At 42.5% G+C, this 23,995-nt stretch overlaps 2 protein-coding genes across 3 annotated transcripts in view; one reads left to right on the top strand and one right to left on the bottom strand.

The window, feature by feature from the left end:
* Positions 1-2,545: 2,545 nt before the first annotated feature.
* The window catches only part of AMPD3 (adenosine monophosphate deaminase 3), a 28,272-nt gene continuing 6,822 nt past the window's right edge, over positions 2,546-23,995 (top strand). Inside the window, exons 1-12 of the mRNA XM_015864001.2 lie at positions 2,546-2,920; positions 5,052-5,277; positions 7,495-7,690; positions 8,176-8,341; positions 10,344-10,563; positions 13,007-13,136; positions 18,690-18,884; positions 19,106-19,237; positions 20,104-20,267; positions 21,415-21,541; positions 22,469-22,632; positions 23,756-23,876. Of these exons, the coding sequence (XP_015719487.1) occupies positions 2,776-2,920; positions 5,052-5,277; positions 7,495-7,690; positions 8,176-8,341; positions 10,344-10,563; positions 13,007-13,136; positions 18,690-18,884; positions 19,106-19,237; positions 20,104-20,267; positions 21,415-21,541; positions 22,469-22,632; positions 23,756-23,876 (1,986 nt within the window). The 5' untranslated portion in view covers positions 2,546-2,775. The remainder of the gene's footprint in view (positions 2,921-5,051; positions 5,278-7,494; positions 7,691-8,175; positions 8,342-10,343; positions 10,564-13,006; positions 13,137-18,689; positions 18,885-19,105; positions 19,238-20,103; positions 20,268-21,414; positions 21,542-22,468; positions 22,633-23,755; positions 23,877-23,995) is intronic.
* RNF141 (ring finger protein 141) overlaps positions 5,582-23,995 on the bottom strand; it is a 38,465-nt gene continuing 20,051 nt past the window's right edge. For both annotated transcript variants that reach the window (XR_001555517.2, XM_015863997.2), the window contains one exon: positions 5,582-6,139. Coding sequence is in view for 1 of the 2 variants with exons in the window: in XM_015863997.2 (XP_015719483.1) it covers positions 6,132-6,139 (8 nt within the window). In the remaining variant the exon portion in view is untranslated. The remainder of the gene's footprint in view (positions 6,140-23,995) is intronic.

The raw sequence follows: 23,995 nt of genomic DNA, 5'->3' as shown, positions 1-23,995 counted from the left end.
ATACAAAGAAGCACAATCAGTTGTAGTAACCTCTGGAGGAGGTAACCTCTGTGGTAAGATTTAAACTGTAAAAATAATACTAAGTATTTATACACAGTGCAAAACTTACCTGAGGGAACCACATCTGAAAGAAGTGAACCAAAAATCCAGGTGCTTCCAGAAAAGCACTAACATTTTATATCATTTTATATCTTATCATTTATACCATTTTATATCAGAACACTTAAAATTACTCCGCAGACTTACACTGCTTTAATGTGTTGCATAGAAGTATAAACAACCCACAAATTGGACTGACAGACTCCTTTATGGGTCAGATTCTAAGTGCTTAATAAGGTGTTAAATGACACTGCTGGGTATTCTACATGCAAAATCTCATGCTTTATGTGCTGCAGGAGCTAATGGAAGTGCCCAAGAGCTCCCGCTGTTGAAAATGCACTACTTCACAGTTGTCACCTTAGCGTTAATTCCAATTTCTGATTATAAGTGTGAATTGTCCATTACAAGAGCAGGGATAGGACAGGACAGCAGCTGGACCTGGTAGTCAAATATATGTCCTGAACATGGTTTTCTTTGCTAAGTCATTTTTAAGGTCTCCCTTCAATGTAAAGTCTCTGGTCATCATAAAATGAACCAATACTGCAGTGTTTTCTTACCATAGGGCACACTGAGCTGCCAGTTTCCATGAAAAAACAAAAAAAAAACAACACCCAACAACTGTAGAAAGTTGTTTATCTTTGAATGCACTGTTCTCTTACTGTGGCTGGTAGAAAACTAGCAATAGCACAAGAGGGAATTATCAAAGCTCTCATATCCCTTAGAGCAGAAACAAAATCAAGAGTGCAGGCAGGACCCACTTGCCAAGCAGAGAAGAGGAATCCAAGAAGCCACGAGATATCTAAGGCCAGCAGGCAGGGAGGGCACCATTACGATTAGAGTGTCCCTAGGGACGGTCAGACTGCCCTGAGATGGGGAGCAGTTCAGTCTGGGCAAATTAAGGCAAATGACTGGGAGAGGAGGGCAACAGGAGGAAGGAAACAGGACCAACACACCAGCAGTCAAGGGGTGTACAGAATGACCAACAACAGGTGTCTGTTATTCATATATCACATGGGCAGGACAACCATGAGTCAGAGGCACAGAAACTTACAGTATGTAGTTTCCTGGGCGGCAGATGGCTGGTCTGGCTGTAGCCTGGCAGCAGCTAATGAAGATGTCCAGTTATTGCTGGAAAAACATTCACACGCAGCATAAGCCTTCTTTCAAGAGACAACAGTTTCCAGTATCATTAACTTGAAATCTGTCCCATCCTTTTGGATGGCCGACTCGCTTGCAACTGCACAGGACTGATACCTCCATGTTTCATACGTGGGCGTTATTTGTAGCCTCATAGCCTGTTTTGTTTGTTTGTTTCTTTTGCAAGCCTGTTGACAGGTGGGTGCAATCCTTCTGACACCTGCTGATGCTGGTGTAAGGCTCACAGGACGTGGTGTTTGCAGCTCAAGCTTTGCACACTCATTTCCCTTCCATTTTTTCCCCAGCTGTGTGAGGTGATGGAATACCTCAGGAGGGTGAGGTTCACAGACAGGGCATTTCCGTGTGCCAGGCTGGGAGCAGCCACAGAACTGCCTGATCCCTGAGGTGTGTTGGGGCACCTGACTTCCCCCACTGGGCACCTCACCCTGGGAATCTCATTCCCCAGTCCCTTCATTGCCACTGCTTCCCTGCGCTGGAGAGATACTTCTTTATTTAAATGCCCATACGCTGTAATCCATCATGTATCCAAATGTATCATAAACATCCCTGCACCATTCAGCTCTGGGACTTATTATCACACGAAACAGGGACAAATTATTTTACACGTTAAAGCCCTTGTTCCTACCGACTCGTGCTTTTTCTGACCCTCGGTTATTTGTCTTGGGCTCATTAAGCCTATTTTTTAATTGCCTTATAATGTACACGGCACTTGAACCCCGCCTGTGCCCTGAAGGACGGGCGCTGTGGAAACGTTTCTGATGTGTGTATGCGGGCTGTAAACGTACTTATGGAGGAGAAGGCTCCGTACGGAGAAGGAGAACCTTATGGAAGAAGGTTGGCCGCCTTCTCTCCACGCCAACTTTTCCCCGTGGAAGCGCTTTTGGAGGCGGTAGGAAAGAAGCGCTTTTGGAGGCGGCCGGCACGGGGCACGGCGGAGGAGATCTGAGGTGAGGTGAGCCGAGGCGGGCCGCCCCGGGAGCTCCCTCCCCCGGCTTTGGAGCCATGTGACGGCGTGACTTCTGCTTTGAAGCCAGACGAGGGAAGCGGCGGCGCGGAAATTTTCCTCCTCTGTCCGAGGTGGCGACACGGCGGCCAGGGATCGGCCCGGCCCCTCCCGTGTGCTCGGGTCCGCCGGACGCTGCCCGAGGTGCGACCACCTTCGTGCCGCTGACGGAGCCGTGCCGCGCTCGCCGCGAGCTCCTCGCTGAGGTACGGTCGGGTCGCGCCGCCTCCCGCCCACGAAGGCGGCCGTTACCGGCTCCCCGCGCCCCTCGGTGCCCGGCCGGGCGCAGGGCGGCTCCTGAGGCCTGGCACGGCGCCTGCCTTCCTTTTTACCCCCGCTGCGCTGCTGGGCGCGCTCCTTCCGCCCGCGGCCCCACCTGCTGCGGAGCCGCCCCGCGATGCTGCCATCCAGAAGGCGGCGGGGCGGCCTGGCGGGGTGCCGCGGGGTCCGGGGTGCGGCTGTCACATAGTGCCGGGGCGGGGCGGGCAGGTGGTACTGCGGGAGCGGGCGGACAAATGCGACATTGGGGAGCGGTGGCTGCGGCTGCAGCGTCGGGCGGGAGCGGCTCCTCCCTCCACTCCCCGTCGCCGCCGGCTCCCGAGCGAGCCCCCCCGGCTGGCGCCGGAGCCGGGCCTGGCATGGAGCTCCCCGCCGAGCTGGGTAAGTGCCGCGGGGCGGAGCGCCGGGCCGGGCCGGTGACCTTGGCCGCGCGGGGGGCTCGTGGTGCGGGGCTGCTCCGCCGGGCGGGAGGCCGGGGCTCGGCGCTGTGCTAATAGCGTGAGTTCGGTACGGATCCTTGTCCATTAAGCTTCTCATCAGTAACTGCATTTTAAATAACTATTCCATAGTGTTTGATGCAGCGCGTTTTAGGGGAAATAGCTTCCTCTTCTACAGACAGTGAGCTGAGGAGCAGCCCGTGTTGCCTGTCTGAGGGAGGGCTGTAGGGCAGCACAGCGCTGCTGCTCGCTCGGTGCCATCCGCACCCATCGCACAGCATGGGCACAACAAGGTGCCACCCCCTGATGCTCAGCTTGGGCAAAGAACTGCGCGGTGGCAGTGGGACGCTGATGTAGGAGCCTTAATTTGTTCCCATCTGGGATTGTGTGGTTTGTGTGAGGTACCACACAACTGTTCTGGGTCTGTTAAACACCTTCTATGGCCAAACCATGCCATGACCCGGCAGTAATGTGGTTGACATCTCCTTCCTGAGCACTCTGTGCCTTGGACTCTCCTTTGCTTGAACGAAGCTCAGCAGACTGGCTTTCGTAAGAAAGGAAAACACAAACCCAACAAAACCCAGCACTGGCCTCCACAGCAGACTGTGCTCATGTTACTGTCGTGACCTAAGAGAGGGTTCCTCTCGCAATGCACTTCATACTGCATTTTTGTTTCTGGTGACAGTTTTTCAAGAAGTTAATTTATGCTGGGATATAGCTGCTCAGCCAATGATAAACCCTCAGGAATGGGATTTTTCCTGTCCCAGCTAGTACTGAAAATACAGCAATTGCTGATTTCACAGCAGACACTTTCCAGTCTTTACTCAGATCCTTAGCATGCTCACTGTGCTTGAATTACTCAATGAGTATTGGTTGTACTTTGGCTGAAGAGGGCCAGAAGGTCTCCGTTGCTGGTAGCTGGATGTCAGTCAGTGCTGCTGACAGCTGTGCTTGTTGAGGCCAGTGGAAAGACTCCTATGACTTTTTTTTGAGGTTTGAAGCTGAGAAACTGAATTTGAGTTTGGATGTTTCAGGACATTTTGGTGCATTGTCATCAAATTATTCAGCTGAGCAAAAATTCTTGCTCAGTAGCAATATATAGCTATATAAAATACAAATAGCAGTATGTAATTTAGGAAGTCTCAATACTAATTGCCAAACAAATACATGGCAAGAAGAAAGAATGTATTGAGTCAGATCCACAGTTCCTTCAGGTCTGAAGTTTTCCCACTGGGCTCAAAGTTTGTTTTAAAAAAAAATAAAAAACTGGAGTAGAAAATAATGTAGGTGATCACTAAACTGCTGAGTTATAGTCCAGCGCTTCTCTCAGCACCTCTTAACACCGTGTTTGTTTTTGAATTAAAAGGGAAAGTGTTTTCAAGGCAACTGTCAGAACAGGTGGACATTAACTGGAATCTTTAAGGCTGAAAACAACAGGATCACATGTCAAAAGGATCATGTATCAACAGATGAAACTCGTGGCATGCCTTTGGAAATGCTGCAGTGGGTCTGCTGAGTTGTACTTTGAGTGGTTAATGACAGCCATTCCTCTATGGGTATTTAGCATGTGTCTTGTCAGTTAAATGAATACCTCCTTATAAAACACGTCTGTGTTTTTGTGACCAAAAAGGATTTTATAGTGCCAGTTTTGGACCCAACTTAAGAAGAGAAGGCTTCCAGGAGATCTATTAGTGGCTTTCCAATACTTCCAGTGGCTCTACAAAGGTAGAAGGAGGAACTCTATCAGGGAGAGAAGTGACAGGAGAAGGAGTAGGAATTCTAATCTAAAAGAGAGTAGGTTTAGGTTAGGGATTAAGAAAAAAGCTGTGGGTGCCCCATTCCTGGAGCTACTCAAGGCAGGGCTGGATGCAGCCCTGGGCAGCCCAGTCTAACGGGGGGCAACCAGCTTGCAGCCGAGGGCTGCAACTAGATGGTCTGTAAGATCCCTTCCAACCCAGCCAATCTGATGACTGTTATTTTTTTGCTGCAAGCCTTTAATTTCAATTGGAATAAGTTTCTCGCACTTCTTTCTACTTGTAAGTTATTTAAAAATATCACTTTGTCTTCCTTATTAGTGGAGATGCCCAGACAGTTCCCCAAACTGAACATATCTGAAGTTGATGAGCAAGTGCGACTTCTAGCAGAGAAGGTATTTGCTAAAGTCCTCCGAGAAGAAGACAGCAAAGATGCCTTGTCACTATTCACTGTGCCTGAAGACTGCCCTATTGGGCAGAAAGAGGCCAAGGAAAGGGAACTTCAGAAGGAACTGGCAGAACAACAGTCTGTGGAAACAGCAAAAAGGTTTGTTCAGTAGCTTTCTTAGAGGGAAACGGCTTTTAAATGAGTTGGAGTTGATTTTGAAATATCTGGCAAACAACGTTCTGTCTGTTGTTACCTCAGGAGAAAGGTGAAAAGGGACCGGGGCACCTGTGTGATATCCTGTGCTATGCAGGTGGTGTGGGGATGGGTCCCAGGGAGCTTGGACTGGTGGGGTCATCTCCTCCGCTGTGTTTCCAGCAACAACATAGATGGTGCTCATAAGAGCTTGACAAACAGCTTAGCTGTGTGGAAGTGAACAAAAAAACACAAAACAACCCACAAAACATTTTCCTCAAACACAAAAGTTTCATTCAGAAAAACGGAAAACTGTATCCAACAGGCAGCGACAGTGGTATGATATTTCTTTGTGCCTCTGTACAAACAGATGAGAGTAAAGTATTAAACATCAAGGGAGAAACTGAAAACCAAGAGTGGCATAATGAGGTTATTCATAGGTGTCCTTAACTCCCAGAGATAAAACCTAGCCCTTATCAGGCATAAATGTGTCTATTCCGAGTTTGCTAGCTTTATTTTCCTTGTTCAACATACCAATGGCTTGATTAGATTAATGGGTAAACCAAGCTTGATTTGGTTTATGATCTTCTTCTGAGAGAGAGTGAGCCTTACCTGGCGTCAGGCTGTCCCCGTGTCTCAGTCTTTAGTGGACTGGTTGGACTTATTTGTTAAGAGTCGCATGAGCTCAGCAGCAGTCTGACACCAAATGGCTTGGGTGTGTACAGGCTCATCAGACAGCACGCAAACAAGGAGGGCTTTGAAACTGATAGCAAAAAACGTACCCTGTTAGCTCCAGACCATCAGTTGGGCAGCACTTGGCATCATCCTTCTGGAAGAGAAGGGAGAAGAGCTAGTTTAGTTGAATTAAGGTATGATACACAGACAGTGTGGGCTTAGACTCTAGGTTTTGAGTTGTGCAAGTGGGTTTCCCAAATCTAGATGATATTCAGACACCTCTCTGGTATATTTTATTTCCTGAAATAATAAATTTCACTTTTAATATGTGGAAATTGCTTTACTGAAATAGGTTTCATCAAACTCTGTTTCTGTGCCTAAAGTTCTGTACAGACCTAACTGCGGGAAATGTGTAGCTTGTGTGTGGGAACAGAACAAGTGTTTGTCCCTGTCCTACTGGTCTGAAGTGTACTTAGACAGTTACGTGAGGAAAGATTGTGTTGCTTTCAGTTGCAGTTGAATCAATGTTACCTTTCAAGAATTTAATACAGATTTCAGAGATGGCTGCAAGTACTTGTGAGGATGGAATTTGGTCATAGGGTGGTGTTCATACCACCAGTGTATATGGAATGTCACAGAGCTAACCACACAGAAAAAGAAAGTGATATCACAGACAGTTTATCTTATCTATTTGTTATATGAGTATTTAAACTGGGAATGGAAAATTAATTAAATCTTCAGAAATAATACAGACCAAGTTACTTCACTGAAAAATGTAGCAGCATTCTTCTTCAGCTTTGTTGTCTAAGGTATATATCTGTTGCTGAGAGAGAACAAAAGCTTTTGAATCTGTGGGGGTTATGCATTTACCGCCTCAAGAGGAGGAATGGACTTGCATATCGAAGCCATTCTATGTTATTACACTAGTAAGCAATGTTAGACTTCTTCTGCTTGAGAGTCTTCAAACACTGCCCATGGAATAACTGTATCCTTTTTTTTTTCTTTAACGTTTAACTGTATATCTGAAATGTTGGTGCATACTGTTGTTGGACAAATAGATGAGATTTTAAATCCTCAGTGTTTTGGGATGAATAAAAACTTGGTGTAATAGCATGATAACTTATAACAACTTATCCAATGTCACACTGACTTAGTTTCTTTCTCTCATGAATCGAATTCTGTTTTTACTGTAAGTAAAGCAGCCTTGCTTCCTTTCTGCGCAGTGACTTGCTGATACTGAATTTGTAAGAAGTGAAACAAAACAAATCTCAGTGATTTTCTAAGTAAATTAACTATGGCATATTGTATTTGTACCACAACTGTACATAGAAAATATAGCTCAAAATGTCAAAAGCATAAATATTTTGTGACCAACATTTTCCTCATGGTATAAGAAATTTCATCTTGTAAATGTTTTTAGGAGATGTTTTCTCTCCTGTCATCTATTCTCCAAAGTATTTACTGCTTTATACTGTGGCTCATTTAACGCTTTATATCACAAATTCCTAGGAAGAAAAGTTTCAAGATGATTCGATCTCAGTCTTTGTCATTACAAATTCCATCTCAGGAATGGAAAGCACCATCAGCCATTCCTACTCTGTCTCCCACAACACCAGTTCTTCAAAGTGCTTTCCTGCCAGTCCAGCTGCCATACGACGTACCGGAGTTTCAGAGAGTTTCAATTAGTGGTGACTACTGTGCAGGGGTAAGAAACTGGTTTTTGTTTTTTTTTTTTTTCCTCTACTGTAACTCAGGCAAAGAATCGCAAACCACAACTGACTAAAGTATTTCCATTGTAAAATGACAGCACCATCAAGGTTCTCTGAACAAGCTGTAAAACGCTCTGTGAGCTGATTGTTTTGTAGAACACTGGAAGGCGTTGTTGTTTCAGATTGCTTATACTTTTTTCCGTAAAAGCTGAATTGGTAAAAAGATACAAGCAAAAATCAGGCATTGAATATGTGGACAATGCACGCACAGAATTTCTCTCCTACCACATATGTTTTGCATTTTGTCTTTGGATTCTGCCTCTGTCAGTGGCTTCCTGAAACAGGTAAGATCAGGCCACATACATCAGTGTTGCTGGAAATCCTGTCTCCTTGCTACTGGCATGGGTCTAGTTTGTGACCAAAACCACTATTTTATTGGTCAGTATTTATCTAGCTATTTTTTTTTTATTTTTTTTTCCAGGTTACAGTTGATGATTATGAGCAAGCTGCCAAGAGCCTGGTGAAAGCTCTTCTCATTCGAGAAAAGTATTCCCGACTTGCCTACCATCGCTTCCCAAGAACGACATCCCAGTATTTGTGCAGCATGCAACAGGAAAAGTGGAAGGTTGAAGATGAAGTGTGTCCACGTGAGTATCTTTGTTTTTTTCAAAGAATAGAGAATTAAACCCACGTACTGCTGTAATCAAAGGTGAGTTGCATTCTTGTGACGATTGCTAATGAATATCTTTGCCTTTGGAATTTATTCTGTTAGTGGTGGAGAATAACTGGTGGACTTGAGTTATAAAACCTGTATTTAATCTGCAAGCTTGAAACTGCTAAAACCTTACTGGACAGTCGCTGACTTTTTTCCAGTAAAGGAGATGGTATGTAGTGCACGTGTGCTCCTCCAGAAAAGAAGATACGTGAAAAGCCATTCCTTTGGATCTTGACATACTCAAATAAAATGGATGATGAGCTCATCCATGTTGTAAATTAAAGCATGATACAGACAGGCCAGTTAGCAAGCCCTGAGTCAGTAATTTCACATATGTGGCACACTTGCCAGGTCAGGTTTGGAAGCTGTATCGTCACATTTATGGGGCATTCTGCCTGGGTTAATAAACTCTGATCTCTTTATAGGGCCTATTAGGTTGGACATATGCACCACTATTTAAGTCACAAATAATATTCGTCACTTTGGTGGGGTGAGTCAGGAAAGCTTTACTTGTACTAACTTAATCAGTGTGCATTTTTGGGTTAGCCTGTGTGGAGCAACCCTTGGCCCTTACATATTTGCCACTGTAGGCACATCCATGCTACTGGTAATGTATTCTCAGCCATGAAGTGCTATTTTAAATCATTTTAAATCAATTACCCTGTAATTCAGTGGTTGGAAGAAGAGGGAATAAAAATACTTTCAAACATGTATCATACAGAAAGAATGTTAAGGACAGTATACTGTATATTCAAGACAGGAAAGCTATCCTGGAACAGCTGCCATGGGGAAGTATTTCCAAGCTATTATTAGGTTAAAAAGTTCTTTACAGTTATGATTTCAAACTTAGAATATTACTAATAAAACCCTTCTCACAGTATCTTAATTTGCACAAGTTAGAGCTGGATAGTTAGGAATATATTTGTACAGTGTCAGTTTATAACAGGCATTCATGTGCTCTGGGTGGATAAAAGTGGATAATTACTTTTTGGTCTTGATCCTTTTGAACAGGTAAAAGGATTGAACCCAGGGATATGGTTGAGTTGACATAAATACATAGCTGAGATTTATTTTACTTATAAGGGATTACAAAACTGTACTGAGAAAATCCTGACTGCTTCCTGATTCTTCATAATCAGAAGGCCAAGGAGAAAACTACAGTTGTGTTGTACTGTCTCTTGTTTTCCTTTTTTTTGGTCCCGTGCAAAACCTATTGTACATAAAAGTAAGGCATTCTGTTTGAAATAACAAAAAAGCCACGATCGGAGTGAGAAGTCCTCTCACTCTTAAATTATTTCTGGCTTTCCACTGAGTGGAGTATATTCATTAATGATTGTGAGAAAGAGAAGGTAACCAAGCTGTGTATGCACTAGTCTATATCACTGGGTTAAGAGAAGGGCAGTCTGTTCTTCTCTGGCTAACGTTTCAATATGAGAACAGCTGAATTACTGTGCACTTAAATATAAACTTCCAAAATTACTATGGTGAGTCAGAATGTAAAAACAAACAAACAAAACAAACAATGTATGTGGGTGTGAAGTCAACAGCTGTTAGACTGGTCAAAATTCTCAACTACACTTTCAACTGTCCCCACAGAAACACTTCTGGAAATTTAATTTGAAACTTATATCACCCTATATTAATAAAGAATACTATTAAATCTATTTCTGTATTGGTTTAGAGAACTCTAATAATAGAAATAAAACATTTGAATAAAGGTTATCACTTCACTAGCTTAGAGACAGCAATTCAATATGAGCCAGTCAGAACAGAACTGTGCTGTAACAACAGACCTTCTGTACTGACCAAAAATATGATCTTAATGCACGTATTGAGATCTGCTAAAAATGGAACATAAAAGCAGAAAGTCCTTTTTCCAACTATTCAGCCTTTTGTGTAAGTTACTTGTAAATATCATGTAAATGTATTTCCAGATTTTCATTCACCCCCAGAAGAAAATGAAGATCCTTACAATCTTGATGATGCTCCAGACAACTTGAATTATGTTGTCAAGATAAGAGGTGGCATTCCATATGTTTATGATAACAAAGAAATGATGGAAGTCAATGAGCCTCGGAGCCTGCCCTACCCTGACCTGGAGACCTATACCCTTGACTTGAGCCACGTTCTTGCTCTAATTGCAGATGGTCCAACGTACGTTTTCTGTTTTCTTTCTTCTCTGCCCCTTTGGGCTGCTGGTTCCCTTCAGTATAATACTTTTAATTTCTGTCATACAATCATAGATTTGCTCAGGTCAGAAAAGACCTTAATGATCATCAAGTCCAACCCAGCCTAATCATACTACCCTAACTCTAACAACCCTCTGCTAAATCATGTCTGTGAGCACCACATCCAAACAGTTTTAAACACATTTAGGGATGGTGACTCAACCACCTTCCTGGGGATCCTATTCCACTACTTAACCACCCTTTCTGTAAAGGCTTTCCTGCTATCCAACCTAAACCTCCCCTGGCTGAACTTGAGGCCATTTCCCCCATCCTGTCACCGGTGAGAGCAGACCAACCCTGCTCTTGCTGTGAGTACCTTTCAGATATTGGCAGAGAGCAATAATGTCTCCCCTCAGACTCCTCTTTCCCCATCTAAACAGCCCCAGTTCCTTCAGTCGCTCCTTGTAGGGCATATTCCCCAAGCCCTTCACAAGCCTTGTTGCCCTTCTTTGGACCTGCTCCAGCACCTCAGTGTCCTTTCTATATTTGAAGTGCCCAAAACTGAACACAGTACCAAAGTGAGGCCTCACCAGAGCTCAGTACAGGGGCAGGATGACTTCCCTAGTCCTGCTCACACCATTCCTGATAAAAGCCAGGATGCCATTGGCCTTCTAATAAGTGACCACCTGGACACACTGCTGAGTAGTCCATCAGTACACCAAGGTCCCTTTCCATCAGGCAGCTTTTCAGTCACACCTCCCCAGGCCTGCAGGGTTGCCTGGGCTTGTTGTAACCAAAACGCAGGACCCGACACTTGGCCACATTGAAACTTTTTCCCCCATTGCAGGTTTTGTCTGACACACGCAGAGTAACCTGCCTGCCTTCTGCTGGCAAAGCAGCTGATCTGAACAGAACTGTTCCATTCCTCAGGCACTTAGTAAAGAGGAAAAGCCTGTGCTCTTGCCATTATTATCCTGCTCTAGATCAAAGCTAGCTTGAGCATAATTCTTTACAGTCTGCAATAGGTAAATGCATTTCTAAATACAGTGTACTGTATTCCAAGAGGGAAGGAAAACTAAAGGGCAAGGAGGAAAAACTCAAAACAGACTTACTGAAAACTCTTATTTCTGCAGCATTTGTTTATACTATTTATGAGGAAGCCAAAAGAAAGGACAACTTTGGTAGAAGGTGTTAGAAAGGTCAGCAGCACTGTGAATGCAGGAACAATCTTTTGCTCCTTTTGCTTCTTGCAACTAAGTGGTTGCAGGCTGATTCACTCTCTCAGATAAATATATACAAAAGAAAAGGAAGAAGTCTTTTCAGTAATCCTGTTGCATAAGCTTTTCATAGTCTATATAATTTCCTTGTTTGTTGTCCTTTTCGTCTGTCCAACGTGGACCTGCTTGGAGATCAAGAACTGATTGTTCTTTAACCTTTGCTGTGCTTAAAGTAGTGAATCTCATCCCTTGCTCCTCAGATTTCCAGTTTTTTGAACAATAGTATAACCCAAAAATGCTATGAATTGGACTTTCAGACTCATTATGGGATTTGTATTCTGCTGGGGAGAGACTGCCAACAATGAAGCAGAGAAAAGAAGGTTATTACATTAATAGCACTATCAAAATGCTGTAGATTTGATAAGAGTTGACAGATGGTGAAGAGAAAAAAAATACAGCATTTGTTAGAGAATGAAAAACGTAACAGGAGATGAAAGAGAAGCTGGAAGAGTAGGAGGAGTAGGCAAGCAGGAATAAAAAAGCAGTTATTTTTTCAGAAGAGCACTTGAAAGTATTTGGGGGAAAAAAGGAAGAAGCAATATAACTACACAACAGATGTGTTTCTAAAGCACCAGAAATGAAACGATATTAGATTTTACTTGGCTTCTTGTATTCACACCGAAAAGCAAAAAGAAACTTGGAAATAAAAGCCTTTAATTGCGATAGTGATGTGCATACAAGGTGTTTCTGTTATATACAAGGTGACCTGCTCTACTGGATATAGAATCATAGAACCAGATAATGGTTTGGGTTGAAAGGGACATTTATGAACATCTAGTTTCAAGACCCTGCTAATTGGACAACTTAAAGTACATAACAGCACGGTTAAATAGTTACAGAATTGTTGGAATTGGAAGGGACTCCTAAAGGCCATCTAGTCCAACTCCCTACAGTGAGCAGGGACATCCACAGCCAGCTCTGGTGCTCAGCACCTGGTTCTGTTTCATTAGAGGCTTCCCTAACAACTTTGCTCTGAAACAACACTGGATATTAACTGAAGTATTTGTTAACCACTAGGAAAAGAAACAATAATTTGTCTTAGATTTCACAGAAAAATATGATGTGTTTTTACTCAAAAACTTCCCAGTTCCTTCTGATCTCGATATACAAAGTAGTTCCAAGTCCCAGTAGCTTTTGTGTTTTCTTTTGCAGAAGGACATACTGCCACAGCCGGCTGAACTTTTTAGAGGGTAAATTTAGTTTGCATGCTATGTTAAAGGAAATGTCTGAGTTGAAAGAAGTGAAGAGCAATCCCCATCGAGACTTCTATAATGTGAGAAAGGTAGGTGCGTGAGCCATAGAAGAGATGCACAGAGTTGTGTGTGTGTGTGCCACTGGATTGAATGATGGTATTTTTACTGCCTGAATGGAAGTGGGTTAAATCAGTTATGCTAAACTCTGGTTTACTTTTTCAGCATCACAGGGGCTTAATTGTATGTGGATCGTTCTTAGGAGTGAAACTGTTGATCAAACTATGCTCATGTGGATTGTGAATAAAAACATTCACATGGAGTCTTAACTCAGTTGGATCAATTCACTTACAGATGGCTCAAGTGCATTTTGATGCTTTCATGCACAGAAATGATAATAGACTGCAGGTGGAACAACTGCTTCTATCTTGAATAGAAATTTCTCTTAGAATTGAAAATACAGATGTGTCTAAATACCCATTCAACAACAAAAAGATCTTGCAAGCTGAACTGGTTTAATCAGTAAGTGCAAAAAAGAAAAGCTGATTTTGTTCCCTTCTGAACTGCACCTGAGATGCACAGGGATGTAATTAACAGACAGGTAGAGGAATCAAGGAGATAGTTTCATTTCTTGACACACAACCAAGGGAAATTCATACCCTCAAGAGCACAGCATTGTTATGCTGCTTAGTTTGCTTCCCTTTCTTTGTTTCAAAAGGAAGCTACTAGAGAAAACATTTCCATAATTGAGATTTCTTCAAAAGCAGTAATTTTTGCTGGGGTTTTTAATTGTTTCAGGTCTATTTTGTATTGTGTCTTTGTGCAAAGATGTTGTGCTTGGTTTGTAACTGTGCAGTTTGGGTTACACTTCTATCTTGCTATGTTTTGATTTCCTAGTGCAACAAGAAGTCAGCTTGGCCTTTCCCAGTAGCATTCTGGCTGCTGAATGTTTGTTACTGTTGTAACAATAACTATCAAACACTGCAAAGCAAACCTGTTTGTCCCTCACAGAGCTCAAAGCAGATGGGTTGTTAGATAAATATGAATGAATTTTGCGCTTTTACCTGTTAATCATATGGATGGGAAGATTTATTAGCTCGCTAATTCATTCAAACAGTTCTCAAGAAGCCAAGATTCTTGACAGCAGGTTTCTTGTATAACCCTGGCCAAGATACCTATCTGTACCACACTCAGATAACACACTTGTCTTGCTGATTGAGGTGTTAATAATAAAAATCATTGTGACTGAGTATGATGGACAAGTGTGGATCAGATGATCAGATAACTGCCTAGACAGTCACACCAAAGCTGTACTTAACAGGACTGCACTTGCTCAGTTCAGTTTAAAAAAAATAAAAATTGCTCAATGTCTCCGGGCATATAATTGCTTTGCAATTACCTACTAGTGAGTAAGGCAGTTTACAAATGAATTAATGTTGTTCAAAAGCACGAAATGTATACCGCTTCCTCTTTGGCAATATCCTAATTCAAGAAAAGAGGAACAGACTTGTTCTCCTGTGGCAGAGACCTGTCCTGCTAATTACTGCCTATAGAACTCTTGCTGCAGAGTTAATCTTGCCTAAACCCTTAAGCCATTACAAAGCACTTTCTATGGCAAGTAAACTGCAATGTAGGCAGAGTTTCTATAAACTCCAAAATAAATAAACTCGTTTGCTAATGTCTTGCTAACCAGAGTTGATTCTTTGGACGTGTAGCTTTATGGAAGCACTTTGGAAGTGCTTCTTCAACAGTAACAGGATCAAGTAACAGATCTTACAGTGTGAAAGACACTGCTAGGGCCAATACTTTCAGGATCTCTCTCTTTTAGTCAGTCCTATACAACACATACCCATAAAGAAAGCAAGAAATAATATTTACCTCCCAAAAAAGCTGAACTTGTCTATCACATCCCTCAGGCACTAATGTGGAAATGCTGGTGCGATCTTTTTGCATATATAACAAAGCTAAAGTATCTAATGAAAAGTGCCAAAACTAAAACATGGATATAGTAGCAAGGTCAATCACTGAACAGATATCACAGTATTTAGGGAGCTTAGCAGCATTATTTGCTGACAGTCTGAATGCACTGTTATATTCCCTTGACCCTTGCTAGTGTGCCACCCCTCACCCCCCCTTTTTTTTCCTGGTTTAATGAGAATTCTCTTCCATTGAGCTCATCAAGTTCATAAATCCCAAGATAAAGTTCAGTTCAAGTAAGTGAAGTGCATGTGTACATCTGGATTTGATCAGATTGCAACCAGAGAGATGTTTTCCACTGATCAAGCTAGAACTGGAAAATTACCCTTTAATAACCAAACAAATGTTTCTGTACCCAGACAGGAGTCCACAGTTGGTAGGACAGTGGCTGGCTCCACTTAGCTCTCCAGGGGAGGTAGACAACTGGCTGTGCAGGAGTAGGCTAACTTTATAGAAAGCTCTGCATTTGGCTATTAGCAAGGCCCTCCCACACTGTGCAGCTGATGCATAGCAAAGTGCAGCCACACTGACTTGCCACAGAACTCTTGAGTCACCTGCACTGAGGGTAAAATGAAGCAGTGAGTTTAGCTCCACAGCACACCAACTCAGAACTGAGTGTTAGCCCTTGTGTGGTGCATCTCTCAGCAAACTGAATGAAATGAATCTACACGGCATGATTAACAGATGCCCACCTTTTAGACAAACAATTAAAAGCCCGCTGAGCGAACAGACAATCTATATCATAACTTGCCTGAACCTTGATTCATTTGTGGATTGCTTTTTTGTTTGTTTTCAATAACTACTTTCTGACTTTGGTCATGGTCATGGTTTCAACATATAAGCTAAAAGTTATAGTGAACAGGTGTACAGTTGGAATAATGCAAGAATAATATAATTAGAATAACACAAGAACAGTTGTAAATAAATAATCAGATGTTATCTATGGGAAAAACTCATCAACTCTGAGGCCTTCAGACAAGATGGAAAAGGTTGAGTCTTGCCAGCAGAACTCCACAGAGTGACCTCCAGAAAGAAATGCTGCCTTGGTGGTGGTCAGCCCTTAAATGAAATCTAGGAGACGTGGAGTCAAGCTCCACCCCTTCCAGGATCACAGCTTTTACCTTCACCTGTGCTCCCACATCTGACCCGATACTTGCCTCAGATGCTTTAATCAGAGGTTCATGCTGTGATTAACAGTTTCCCATACACTCCACCCCTTCACAACGTGAACCAATGATTAGGTGAGTTCCCCTTATTACAGAGACCCAATCACGACGCTGATACAATCTCCCGTCGCATTAGATGTTGATATTATTCAAATGATGATGATTGGATGGTGTTTATGATCTTCCATGGGCCAGTGCTTGATAGATGTTACTGGAGACAAGCAATCATGAGGTACGAGTCTATCTGTGTTTCATCAGTCCCATATGGATCATCTTCCGTTGGTCCTAGAAGCTCAAAGACTCAGGGGGAGTAATATAGATGTTTCAAGGGTACTAGGAGGGGAAGATCCGCCCTCCAGGGCAAGATACAGGCCGTATTCTTATCTTGGGTCAATACTTCTGCTTGTACTGGATTATGTCCCGGCCTCCGATACCATACCCTTTGGCCAGATATCTGTGGTTGTATAACTATATCTGGCACCAAAGGAGGCATCTTGATCTGCCATAGGGACATGATGGGCATCCCTTTGGCAATAAAGATCGGAGTATTGACCACGATGTCAGTAGGCCATGTACCTATCACCGAGGGGGTGACTGAACCTCCCACCTCCAATAATCTCCCCCAAGGTGCAAGTAGGCCACACCATTTGGGTCCTACCTGCACCTTCCAAGGCCAATTTATCTTATGGATTCCCGGTTCTAAATTCTCAGGGGCAGGGAGCAGAAGATTATTTTCAGTACCAACCTGCGGTTTTACCTTATTATCGGTGCCTGTAATTTGGATCCTAAGCAGGGAGGCCCATATAGTTTGTAACATTTTCAGGGCACTGGGTCTGCCATCCCGAGGTCTTTCATTCAGGTCCCGCACGGTTTCATATAATCTTTTTGTCCACCCCTGCAGGGACTGAGAGTCTGTTTTCAGGGCAGCCTTAAGGATACCATTATAACGTTCAATAAGGCCTGCCCCTGTTGGGTTATATGGCAGGTGGAATCGCCATTCAATGTTGTTTTCTTCTGCCCAGCACTGTATTATTGCACCAGTAAAATGAGTCCCTTGGTCGCTCTTGATAACTTGAGGTGTCCCATAGGCAGACATCAGTTTAGTAAGTGCCTTAATTGTGTATGCTTGATTTGCCTTTGGTACAGGATAGGCTTGCAGCAGTCCACTTACAGTGTCAACGCAGGTCAGGGCATATCTCGCCCCCTCAGACTGAGGGAGGGGCCCGATGTAATCAACCTGCCATCGTTGGAGAGGACTGTGCCCTCTAGAAGTGTGGGCTGTTGTTCGGGCAACGATCTCAGTTTCATCTTCGAGCAAGCGTCGCAATCTCAACATGCCTGGGTGATGTCAGATAGTTGTACAGGCAGCCCCCATGCTTTAGCAGCTGCCCACATTATCTTTTGTCCAGCATGCTGTAGTTTCTGGTGTAACCAACAGGCAGTGTTCTCAGACGGTGAACTTTCAATCCATTGAATTCGGGCCAGTGTGTTGGCTTCATCATTTCCTGGTGACTGTAGGGGCTGGTGACCTCTCAATATTGTCTGGATTGCCCGGATACTAATGCATCTCTGCCGCAATCGGAACTCTCCCACTGTTGTATGGAGAGCCAGACCCCACAGGATATCAATTCCTAATATATGGGGCCGTAGACCCCTTATATTCCTGAGGTGGGAGATGCCCAACCCCCAGTTTCAGCCAGGTTTGGGTGACTGGAATGGTCTGTCCCCCAAAACCTCCAATCATCACTTTGTCACCCTTAAATTTAGTTGGATCACTATTTTGGCTGCCAGCAGCTTTTCTGTGAATTTTGCAAACTTATTTTTTAAACCAGGCACTGATGGTAACATGAAACATCAGTTCAGCTTGCAAGATCTACCATTATCTACCATTTAGGTGACGCTTTTGATTCTTTACTTGATGGTCTGTAACAGGCACGAGAGGAAGACACAAAATACAAAACTGCAGTGCAAGCTTTTACACAAAAGAAACAGACATCTGTGAAAGCTATTTCATTTTTCTAACATAAGAATTCCAGGGAAAAAAAAGGACCTGAAAGAGTGCTTTTGGCCCTTCTGTGAAGCCTGCACTACCCTCAGTGTGTAAACAGATATGAAGGAAAAGAAAAATCTGTCAGAATTATAAGTCGCCATAGTATGGTTAAACTTGGAAAAAATAGTACTGAATCTCTTGTGCATGTTATATATATTACGTTCTGTTATACTTGAAGTGATCTGAGACGTTACATGTGGATGAAATACCAACACGACTTATGATTTTGGAAGTGGCTGAGACTTGCTAGTGCTTTCAGTCTCAGAGAACACTGACAATGACAGCTGTAACTAGTCGGGCACCACTGATTCAGCGATCAGTGAATCAGCCCTAAGGATCAGGGCCCCCAAAGGAAGTGTAGAGGACTCATCGTTACCTCTGACACCAACAAATTAGCAAAGTTTGTTCATGTGCACGGACAAGGAGTACAATTAATTTTCTTTTGATTTCAGGTTGATACTCATATCCATGCTGCTGCTTGCATGAACCAGAAACACTTACTGAGGTTCATTAAGCACACGTATCAAACGGAGCCAGACAGGATTGTTGCAGAGAAAAAAGGCAAGAAGATGACCTTAAAGCAAGTCTTTGAAAGCCTTCACATGGATCCATATGACCTTACTGTAGACTCTTTAGATGTCCATGCAGTAAGTAAGACAAATCTATGATTTCTACACGTGAAATGCTGGTTTCTACAGTTTTTTCACAATTTGAACTTGTGCATTACTTCACACATTTGAAGTGACTTAGCACAGGCTGCTGCTTCCTTGTGCATTTAACTGCGAGGCAATTTTATGTACAAACTCTCTGTATATTTAATTTCTGTAATTATTACAGGGTTGTTTGTTTTTTTTTTTTCCTCCTGTAGGGTCGTCAAACATTTCATCGATTTGACAAATTCAATTCCAAGTACAACCCAGTTGGTGCCAGTGAGCTGAGGGACTTGTATTTGAAAACCGAGAACTACATTGGTGGTGAATATTTTGCTCGTATGGTCAAGGTAAATCATTATCTGGTTTTCCCAGCTGCACAGAAATGAAGTTTTCTAGAAGATTTCTGATGCTATAATTGTACCTATGGTCAGAACTGTGGTTAAGTGATGCCCAAGTATTGCATTTGTTCTAGCAGTGGATCAGAAAAAGACCTTTGCCAAGTCAGCCACTGCTGCTTCCAGAGCAACTGTATGCGCTCTAACCTGTGCATAACTTCAAAGCAGAGCGTGTGCTTTCAAGCTAAGGGAAAGCAGCCAAGGCTTACATCACTGGCTTAATGTTTTGTGAGGATGTAGTTGCCTGGCATTAGTTGTTAGGGAAGGAGGACCTAGGAAAGTGCCTTGACATAAATTCCTAACAAGAGTTAGTTGTATTAGCATTCCTGAACCAGATATCAACTGCTTATAGATGGACAAAAGCGACTGTCTAGAATCAACAGCCTTAGAATTAGTTACTGACATGTATTCTGGGTCAGATTCTCCATTGTTCTGCATATTTTATACGGTTGTTTACTGCAGTATAAAGCAATTTCGTTCTGATTTGTCAATTTTAAACATAGGTCTTAAGGTATTAGTATTAATAGCACAAGAATATTGTCCTCTAACAGGAAGTGGTACAGTTAGTTATTAAATAGCATTCTGGCAGAATATTTAAGTATTCCCTCCTACTCCCTGCCCCCCCCAACCCCTCCCGAAGTAATAATAAAAAAACCCACAGATGAGCAATTAATTCCCTATCTTTAAGGGATAGAGTAATATAGATATAACAGCATAGAGTTTTGCCTGGTGTGAAGAAAATATGATGGTAAATATACAACTGGCTGATAACAATTTTCTGTATCCGTGCTAAAACAAATATATGTATTGTTCAATAGGAGGTAGCCCGTGAACTAGAAGAAAGTAAGTACCAGTATACAGAACCCCGATTATCCATCTATGGACGGTCTCCAGATGAATGGCTGAACTTGGCAAAATGGTTCATTAAACATAAAGTCTATTCCCCTAACATGCGCTGGATAATTCAGGTTCCCAGAATCTAGTAAGTAATCAGAAGCTCGCAGTAAGCGTGAGAGTTTGAAATCATCCAAATTATCTGGTTTTAATTTCTGACATTAGATCAGCTATTTCTGATTTCAGATAAGCTGTCCCGTAAATCTATTTATAAGCAGCAGCCTGGGAAATTTATTGTTGACCACTGCAGCAGTTCTGCCAGTCTGGGGGTGGAGGAGGAGATGGAGTTTAAATGTGCTTTTTATTCAGCTGTGAAGTTCTTTGAAATTTGAAGATATGAAAACCAAAAAATCACAACTGGATGAAATTGAGCTGCATTCAAAGGCAAGGTAAAATGCAGCTCAAGTCTCGAGTTCCGCAAGGAAGTAGAAAATGCTCTGCAAAATCCTCATCATCCAGCTTCCTTCAGATCAGTGTCTAAATGACAGTGAATGTAGAAACCCAACCTGGGCTGTAAGAATTTGCAAGCTGTAACCAATAGCAGTATTTAATAGTTTTTAAGCACCCTTTGGGACTTTAGGTCCTTTATAAAAAGGCTTATGTTTCCAACACTGTATATTATAGCCAATATAGTCTTCCCTGATAATTTTGCCAGGCTTAATGGCTGAACTTTATGTTTTGAAAATGCACAGCTGGAATATGAGTAGAGAAAGAGCTGTCATGTTTGCATAAATCTCTGAGTGTATTTCACATTAGTGGGAAAATTTTGTTCATAGCAATTTCCTATGCATAAAGTCATGCACTTAATGACATACTGAAGTACTGCCTCTCTTGTGAAAGCCTCACTAAAACAAAATGTTTTACTTTCATTTAGAGTTGTTACATCTTTGGAAAATAGACCCTGGTGAGGGGTGATTCTTTGTCTCCTCCTGCAGTACTTGGATTGCTGTAAGAGAAGATGCCATTCTTATTGAGGTGGCACCTACCACTGCATACTGTCTCTATTTTTGGAGCACTCAGAAGCTTCAGCAGAGCCTGGATAAAGCAGAGCTTAAGGCAGCGCAGGGAACAGAGCACAGAGACAGTTCCTGCCCTGCCATAAACTATATATTTCTCAGTCCTGGCAGAACTGAAGCATTAGCTTGTAAACAGAAATAAAAGGAAATATGAAACCTGAGGAAAAATAGAAGCCAATGCAAAAATAGTCACAACTGTGTGTATTTTTCTCCCTTTAGTGACATATTTAGGTCAAAGAATATTCTGCCTAGTTTTGGAAAGATGTTGGAGAACATCTTTGTGCCTTTGTTTGAAGCAACAATCAATCCCAAAGACCACAAAGAATTACACCTTTTCCTCAAATATGTAAGTATGCTTGCATTTACTGTCTAAGGTCCTGTGCTACTCAACACAGCTGTTGCCAGACAGCAAAAAGAACCTTTCTCCTTGACAGCACACCTATTGCTGTTATAAAACAACTCAACATTTGTCCTCCCAGAATGACTAAAGCGTTTGCATGCTTTTGTACACAGGGCACATCCTAACCTGGGATGTATCCTAACCTATGTATGTACCTTCAGCTCGTATTTAGGACTGACCTCCACAAATGAAATAACTGAAGGGCAACAGCCGTAGATCCTGATGGGGTTCAGCAGAGATGTGGGGAGTCAGGTGCTGGGACTTCATTAAGAGAGACATTTCTGAACGCACCCCAGACCAGAACTTAAGATTTCTTGGGAGCTTCTGGCCTTCTGCTGCTTTTCAAATAACAGAGCAGATGAGCATGAAGAATTATAATGTGCATCTATGTGAATTTGAAAGGCCTTCCTAAAGGATTTTTGCCCTTCAGAAATTCTTCTGTGTTGCAGAAGATTCCTTAGGAATTTCTTTCTCTCTGCTCCCTCCCTCCACCAAACTGTTCTTTTCTGTTAACACTGGAGCACTTCAGAACACTGCAGCCTCAGTGGCGGGACTTTTTTGGTGTTTTTTTTTTTTTTTGCTCTTTGCTCATTTTCCTGCAGAACAGGAGGAACGTACCATGTTCACACTTGTTGTGAGCCTGAACTTCTGCATACCCTGATTCATCCTAAGACAAGTTTATGATGCAAGTGTTGCTCTTTGGGCGATGCCACAGAGAAAACACTATTCCCACTGCATGATATGGTAGGAGGGCAGAACAGGAGGACTTGTAGCTAGGATGATGAGGGAAATACAGAGGACTCTCTGCTTTGTGCAGAAACATCAGACTTGACTTCTTGACAACACCAATTCCTGTGAATCTTCTCCCACCAGGTGACTGGCTTTGACAGCGTTGATGATGAATCCAAACATAGTGGCCATATGTTCTCTGACAAAAGCCTTAACCCTGACCTCTGGACCAGTGAGAAGAATCCCCCATATAGCTATTATTTGTATTACATGTATGTCAACATCATGTTGCTCAACAACCTTAGGAAGTAAGTAGTCATTTTTCTTTGTTATGAATTTCCAGGAAGGAAAATCAATTAGTAATCTTGGTCTGGATGCAAATTTGCAACTGGCTTGTACACCTTTGCAAACCAGGGTTACCTTGAGGGGTTCTAAAGAGTTCAAGAGTCCAAATGTGATTTATTCTGATAATGTTGACTGCAGGTTTAAGGGCTGCTTCTGTTACCACAGGTAGACAAAGGAAGCCATCATCTTTAAGATGCTTGCTGACTCATTTAATTTTACCACTTCTGACACCAATGTCTAGGCAAGTGATGTGGAGGTGTATCATACTGAATATGAAATCATGACTGTGAAACAAATTTTGGCATCAGTGAAGCCTGAAATTCAACCTGAGCTCATGTTCCTGACCTTACAGCTGACTTGCTGAGTGATCTCAGAACTGACTCAAATCGAGGCACAGGAAGTTATGTTCACTTAGTTGACACTTCCCTTACTTTGCAAGGATTTGGTTCATTTTTATTTATAACAAGTTCTGCATTTCCTCAAATGAGGTGCAGAAATTGTCAGAAATTTGCCATATTCAAGTTCTCCAAACAATTGTTATTTTTCCCTCCCATTGCTACCTGAAGCATTTTTTCCTCAACCACCCTATATAACTGATGTCAGCAGAACTGTTCACCCTGTTGAACGTGCTACGTATTTGAGCCATCCCAGCTGATCCTGGAGGACTGGTTTCCTCTTTTGCTAATGTGAACAACATCAGCAAGGATGGATTACAACCTCTGATCCTTTTAGGTGAAACATTAGTGAGCATACCTCCTCAATTTGCTTTATAATCCAGCAGTCCCTGGACTGCAGTCAGTTCATAGGTGTTCACCTGATAGTTAACACGTGGCTAAGAGAGATGTAACTGGGATAGTAAAGAAGAAACACATGAATACATCAGGTGATGGAAGAGGTTCAGGTAGAGAAACCTGCTGTATAAGACAGTGACTTGTTAGGCTGGTATCTAGGCACGATGAGATATCGTGATATACTGTAGTTTATAGTTTTACTTTGTTTAAATTCTTATATTAATGATAATTATCTGCATATCAGGTGAAGTACAATAAATTTTGTTTAAGTGGAACTTGCTTTTCATTTCCCCAGGGAAAGAGGCATGTGTACTTTCCTGTTTCGACCTCACTGTGGAGAAGCTGGGTCTATCACACATCTTGTGTCAGCCTTTCTAACAGCAGACAACATTTCTCATGGACTGCTCTTAAAGAAGGTACTGCTTGCGTGCTCATCTAAAGCGATCACTGTCTGCTTATAGCAGTCACCAAATTACTTTTATCTAGACAGCCTCACGTTGCCTTTCTTAGCATGGCACAAGAACTCTTCACTTTG

The sequence above is a fragment of the Coturnix japonica genome, chromosome 5, assembly GCF_001577835.2.
Source record: "Coturnix japonica isolate 7356 chromosome 5, Coturnix japonica 2.1, whole genome shotgun sequence".
NCBI lineage: Eukaryota > Metazoa > Chordata > Aves > Galliformes > Phasianidae > Coturnix > Coturnix japonica.
The sequence above is the reverse complement of the archived record's forward strand: the minus strand, read 5'-3'. Positions and strand labels throughout refer to the sequence as shown.